Source organism: Enhydra lutris, unplaced genomic scaffold (genome assembly GCF_002288905.1).
Source record: "Enhydra lutris kenyoni isolate GAN:26980312 unplaced genomic scaffold, ASM228890v2 scaffoldscaffold9, whole genome shotgun sequence".
NCBI classification, from domain to species: domain Eukaryota; kingdom Metazoa; phylum Chordata; class Mammalia; order Carnivora; family Mustelidae; genus Enhydra; species Enhydra lutris.
The window spans coordinates 75,210,655-75,217,292 of NW_019154093.1; the positions used below are offsets into that span (position 1 = coordinate 75,210,655).

The following is a 6,638-nucleotide window of genomic DNA, read 5'->3' on the forward strand; positions in this document are numbered from 1 at the left end:
GGTGCTGTGACTACCTTCACGCGCCCCTTCTGACCACGGATCCAGGACTGAGGACAGGGCTGCTCTTCCCCCCTGCACTGCTGTGCTCGCTGTCTGCCAGCATGGGACCCAGGGAGGGAAGGGGCTCCCAACTCCTATGTGAGAACAGAAAGACTACATCAGAGCATTCTGTGTCCATGTGCTGGTTTGTCATGTACATATGTAGATGGGCCTGGGGGGGTCCTGCCCAATGTTCAGTGTGGTGGCTCCATTTTACTGAAATACTCATGGGTCTCTGTCCTCACGCTCTAATTCCCAGTCTTATGTGTTCTACCACGAGCCCTGGGGACAGGGGCTGTTGGCCTCACCATTGACTGGATGGTCAGTTTGGATTGGATTGGATGGCCACCTTGGACTTATTCATGGGCTTGCTATACTCAGAGGGTACTGACAGGCAGGGTAAACATTTATTTTTAAGAAAACTTTATTTTTAAGAAAACTGTCCAGATTTCTGAGTTTCTGAGTTTCTGACATGCATGGGCAGGTCAAGAATTTGTTCCCTTTCCCAGACTGATATTAAACTCACTGGATCAGAAATTCCTCACTTCCCATTACCTCATCTATGTCATTTGTCAGTCATCATATTAATTGAGTTCCTACCATCTGTCAGGAAGTGTGGCAAGGACTGGGAATGTAGCAGGAATCAAAATAACCTCATCTCCTGGTCTGGAAGCCACAGAAGCAATGTCCTGCTGTAGACATATTCTGGGACTGTCTGACTTGCTGGAACACACCCTCTAGGCCCTGGAAATGCTCTATGTGGTTCCTTTAGCACTTTCTAGAAACCCACAGGGAGCGTCACTTTTATATTCTGGACCTTGAGCACATGGAAAAGGGAGAGAAAGCAACAGTGTGAAAAACCAGAGGTCTAAAGGCCTGTGTGTGGAGGGGAGGTGTCAGGGGACAAGCCAGGACAAGAGAGAAATGGTATGGAAAAATCCAAACTGAGGCATGGTCCATTGAAGCTGGGGGCTGGATCTCTGCTCCCTGCTCCTTGCTGGAGAGACAAAACAGCTAGGGTCTGTGTGACTTAGCAGCTCAAAGCAGCACCATCCCATCTCGGCTGCCATCCAGCACAAAGCTTGGGGCCCCAGGCCCTCTACATAAGATCTGAGCCTAGAGGGACCTTAGTGTCTCTGTGAAAGGGGAACAGCTGCAGAAGGCAGAGTACCAGAAATCCAGCCTAAAGCCTGCTTCCGGGTCTACATTTGTCCATTCCTGAGCCCCATCTCCCCACCAACCGCCCAGCCTATTTTCTTGGCAGAGCCCCCACTTGCTGTGGCCAAGTTCAGAGAACTCATGACACATCAAATCTTCTCAACAAGATAGTATTCTTCTGCACATGGCTTTGATGGCGAATGACACACGGAAGCAGGCAGGCCTTAAACTCCTACCGTCATGGCCAAAAAGCAGATTTTGAGATTTCTGGTGACGTTTGCATAGTAAGAGCTGGGTCAAAGTGGAACTAAGAAAGGGGGAAGCCAAGACCTCACCACTACTGGTTGGCTCTAAATTCTGGATTTAGGGGTGAGATACAAAGGGGTCTTTCATTCTGTTTAGGTCTTTTAGCCATGACTATGAGCCCAGGAAAATGGACAGAGTTCTAGAGCAGAAGCTCTACCAGGAACAAAGGATATGCCTCTATCTGAAATTGAGTCTCCATGGAAGCTAGAACGTGGGGGACCCCAGTTGAAGGCTAGAGAACAGCAGAGGAGCCTGCCAGCAGAGCCCTCTTCCTCAAATATCTGATCATTGGTCTCTCCTCCACAAAAACCCATATGGGTCCCCTTGACAGAAGAATCAAATCTGGACATTTCGCAAGGTCCTGCCCATCTGACCGCAGCCCACCTTGGCTGCCTCCTCTCCTGCTATCCCCTCCAGGTACCTTGTGTCCACCTGCTGGCATTTCCTGCTGCTCTACAATTGCACAAACTCTCTCCAGCCTCTGTGCTTGTCCTTAGGCCAGTTTCTGCATGAGATCCCTTTTCTAACTTTCTCTACCCAGTGAGTTCCTACACATGCTTCAGGGTGAAATCTAACAGGGTTTCCTTTGTGATACCTTCCTCTCGCCTGCTGCTCTCAGGCACCTTTTTCCCTGTAACAGTCTCTATGTCACTTGTATTACCGTGAATTTGGTTGTATAGCAGGCATTGCTAAGGACTTGTTATCACAAGACATGTCAGATCTGGGGACTTAAAGAGAAAAATGAACAATCTCTTCCCTTTGATCATAATGAGTTGGGGAGAGAGACATGCCATGGGTACAGTGTGATGTGTAGTGAAATGTCAGACGTAGAAGGTGCTGTGGGGGGAGGGAAGGAGGAGTAATGACCTCTCATAGTGGGTGGGAGGGTAGGCAGAGGACACGCAGAAAGATTCAGGGATCAGGGAAGATTTGACTTACACAAAGAGATTTCAATAAATACTTTATGAATAAATTAATGATATTTCATCAGTGATGATGGCACAAGTAGTAAATGGAAAGAAAACTCAGAACGTGTTTTACAAGTAGAACCCAAATATAGACTGGGTTCCATGTGACCACTTTCTGCATGAATTCATGTTTAAAAACCATGTTACAGCTGCCCAAAACAAAGAGAAATTCCAATGTTTATATCTCTTACAGAACATTAAAAAGTCTCTGATTTGTGAGCATAGGCAACATTTCTCAAAATCTTCATCCTACATTCCCCTCCAAGATGTTGCTGTGGAACATTTCCCCCAAGAAACTCCAAATTCCAAATCTCTATTTTCACCTCTCCCATCCACAGTTTCTTCCCCTTCTCTCTTCCCTGTTACCTTCCGACTTTTTTAAAATTTCGTTTGCTCCTCATTCCTTTTACATTTTTTGACCCACTAGCATCTTCTTCCTCTGTGCGTGCGCGCATGTGGTGTGTGTGTGTGTGTGTGTGTGTGTGTGTGTGTGTGTGTGTGTGTTTCTGTCCACAGACCTTCAGTTTCTACCACATAAGACACAAGAATCAGACAGGCAAGATCTTTACTAGTGTGGTGGGGACAGAGTAACATATTGCAAGGTGGGGAACACTCCCATATCAATAAATCTTGTCCCTGTCCTACAATGAGGCAGAGGCAGGAACCATGGCTGAAGGGGTAGGAATGAGGATGCAGGTGAATTGGGGCTGAGCTGAGTTCCCTTCCCTTTGACAGAAAAGGCTGTGTTTCCCACGAGAGAAACACAACAGAAAGAGAAAGGAATGGCCAGAGTTCAGACATTACCCAACTCCATAAGATCAATTCCATTGTGTGTTGGTGGAGGGGAATGATGCAATGATGAAGGAAAATGTACTCCTCCATTCACCACTATCACTCCCACACATCTAGATGGTGAATTCTTTGCATCTTTCTTCCCAGGTACATCCTTCTAATTACATTTCTTGCAAGAATTTTGGGTCCCAGAGCAGTTCCAGTTTTTACCTCCCTAAAGGTGGCATTACTGCATTAGAAGAACCCACTGCGGATGATTGTTCATAACCTACTGTGGATTGCAAGTTCAGGCACTGGGCTTGCTTCAGACAGGAAACATGCTCATGAGCAATAGGCTGATAGAAAATTCCTAGTGAGCCAACACCATGTCTTATTTGTCATCATGTGCCTCTGTGCCATTCACAGAGCAGACTTTATCATATAGCAACACGACAAAAAAACTTAATACATTGATCTGGATCCGATTTTTTTAACTTTATTTTTTATATACATATAATATATTTTTATCCCCAGGGGTACAGGTCTGTGGATCACCAGGTTTACACACTTCACATCACTCACCATAGCACATACCCTCCCCAATGTCCATAATCCCACCCCCACTCTCCCAACCCCCCTTCCCCCATCAACCCTCAGTTTGTTTTGTGAGATTGAGAGTCACTTATGGTTTGTCTCCCTCCCAATCCCATCTTTTAACAGTAATTGTATGATTACCCATCCACACCTCACTTTCTTTTTTTTTTTTAAGATTTTATTTATTTATTTGACAGAGAGAGCACAAGTAGGCAGAGAGGCAGGCAGAGAGAGAGGGGAGGAAGCGGACTCCCTGCCAAGTAGAGAGCCCGATGCGGGATTCGATCCCAGGACCCTGAGATCATGACCTGAGCCGAAGGCAGAGGCCTAACCCACTGAGCCACCCAGGCTCCCCACACCTCACTTTCTTCCACTGTAAAATGAGATTGGGTTTCAAAACTCAAAAGCTTTAAGCCCCAGGTAGATAAACTCATATGTGAGCAGGCTGAGAGCTCCCATAGTGAGTAGGGAAGAAAGGGGTCTGTGAAAATACCCCATTTAATGAAAAAAATTCATTAAAACTGTGATGCTGTCTCAAAAAGAACCACCATTTTGTCATCTGAGCTGTCCTCAGACCACCAGTTTGAAATGTTCTCTAAGGTTTCTCTTTCTTCTCTAACTTTCAAGAATGGAGAGAAGAATGTGTTAGAAGGAATAGTGCTGGGAGGGCTGGTCACCTCCACCAGAATGTAGGAGCTACTGTGTCCTTAATCTCTGCGCTGTGGGTCCTCACTCAGGGAGCTCTGCCCTGTGTTCTCACCCATTGATCAATTCACAGATCCCCCAAAGAATTGTTGCTAACTTTCAGTTTAGAATAAACCTTTTTTTAATGTTCATTTAGCCACATCATTAGTTTTTATGTAGTGTTCAATGATTAATTAGTTGCATAGAACACCCAGTGCTCATCACAATACGTGCCCTCCTTAATGCCCATCACCCAGCCACCCCATCCTTTCACCCCCACGTCTGAAACCATCAGTTTATTTCCCCCAGTGCATAGTCTCATAGTTTGTCTCCCTCTCTGATTTCTCCCCCTTCAATTTTCCCTCCCTTCCCCTATGATCCTCCATGATATTTCATATATTCCACATATAAGTGAAACCATATGATAATTGTCTTTTTCTGGTTGATGCATTTCCCTAAGTATAACCCCCTCCAGTTCCATCCACACTGATGCAAGTGGTGGGCATTCATCCTTTCTGATGGCTGAGGAATATTCCATTGTATATATGAACCATATCGTCTTTATCCATTCATCTGTTGAAGGGCATCTCGGCTCCTTCCACAGTTTGGCTATTGTGGACATTTGCTGCTATGAATGTTGGGGTGCATATGCCCCTTCTTTTCACTACATCTGTATCTTTGGGGCAAATACCCAGTAGTTCAATTGCTGGGTCATAGGGTAGCTCTATTTTTTAACGTCTTGAGGAATCTCCACACTGTTTTCCAGAGTGGCTGCACCAGCTTGCTTTCCCACCAACAATGTACAAGGGGAACCCTTTCTCCACATCCTCACCAACATTTGTTGTGTCTTGTTAATTTTTGCCATTCTATCTAACTGGTGTAAGGTGGTATCTCACTGTGGTTTTGATTTGTATTTCCCTGGTGGTCAGTGATGTTGAACAGTTTTTTCAGATGTCTGTTAGCCCTTTGTATGTCTTCTTTGGAGAAGTGTCAGCTCATGTCTTCTGCCCATTTTTTGACTGGATTATTTAATACAAGCAGAATACAAAGAAGACATCTAGAAGGATCAGTAAGGATGTTTAGAGATTCTCAGTTTATTACTTGAGGGAGTATGATTCTAGTGCACAGAGGGATCGAACTAGTCTAATAAAATGCTGCTGTCAGCCCAGAGAGACAATAGGGCAATCCCAGAGTCTTGCTGGGAGGGAGGAAACAGCTGCCTCTTGCTAGTCTACTTAGAAAGGGCAAAACCCACCCTGTTGACAGCCAAGTCGAAGACAGTATAATATTCCCTGAGGAAGACATTTCCCAGAATCCACAGGGGCTGTCCATTGGAGGAGGGCAGGTAAGTGACTTCAATCCCAAGGGTGCAGTAGCCATTGTTCTGCAGAGACAAAGGACATGAGGATATAATCAGGTGCATGAGGGGCCTTTCCCCACAGGTACGTCCCACTCTATATTCCATGACACCTGTGGGGTCTCTGGCTTCTTGTTCACCCTCAGCCCTGCCACTGGTGACTCCCCATAGGTGCTCACCTATGGAGCAGCTGTTTGGACCCATCCAATCCCATTTCCCTGGAGCCTGGGGTGCATACGTACGTTGAGGACATAGGCAGAGGGAGGCAGAGGTAATGGGGTCCTGCTGATGACGAAGGTGATGGTGGGCAAGCTCTGTATGGAGTTGCAGTTGACCACAAACTGAGAGAGAGGAGAAGCAGAGCTGTAGAGTGCCAGGGGGCTGGGGGCCCAGACAAAGGGCCCAAGTCTCCCATTTCCTGTGAGACTCTCTTCCTGACCTTCCAGCGAGATTGGTTGAGAGTGTGGAAGGCAAAGCCTGATTCCCAGGCACAACACTGACCAGAAGCTTTTGCTTTCCTGGGCCTCCTTGGACACATCTCAGCTCTGAGATTTTGGTTGTACTGATATGGCCATAAGGAGTCAGGCTCATTCCAGAACACAGATTTCTATTGCCAGAAAGTCCCACTTACAGAGAAGAAGCCTGGGCACATTCAGTGTGAAACACGCTCTCACACAATTCATATCCACAGTAGTGTGCACCTATCCATGTGCTCAAATCACACACACACACACACACACACACACACACACACACACACA

The 6,638-nt window shown here is 46.2% G+C and overlaps 1 protein-coding gene across 1 annotated transcript in view; it reads right to left on the minus strand.

The window, feature by feature from the left end:
* Window positions 1-5,751: 5,751 nt before the first annotated feature.
* The window catches only part of LOC111142948 (pepsin B-like), an 8,193-nt gene continuing 7,306 nt past the window's right edge, over window positions 5,752-6,638 (minus strand). Inside the window, 2 exon segments of the mRNA XM_022496304.1 lie at window positions 5,752-5,904; window positions 6,120-6,218. Of these exon segments, the coding sequence (XP_022352012.1) occupies window positions 5,752-5,904; window positions 6,120-6,218 (252 nt within the window).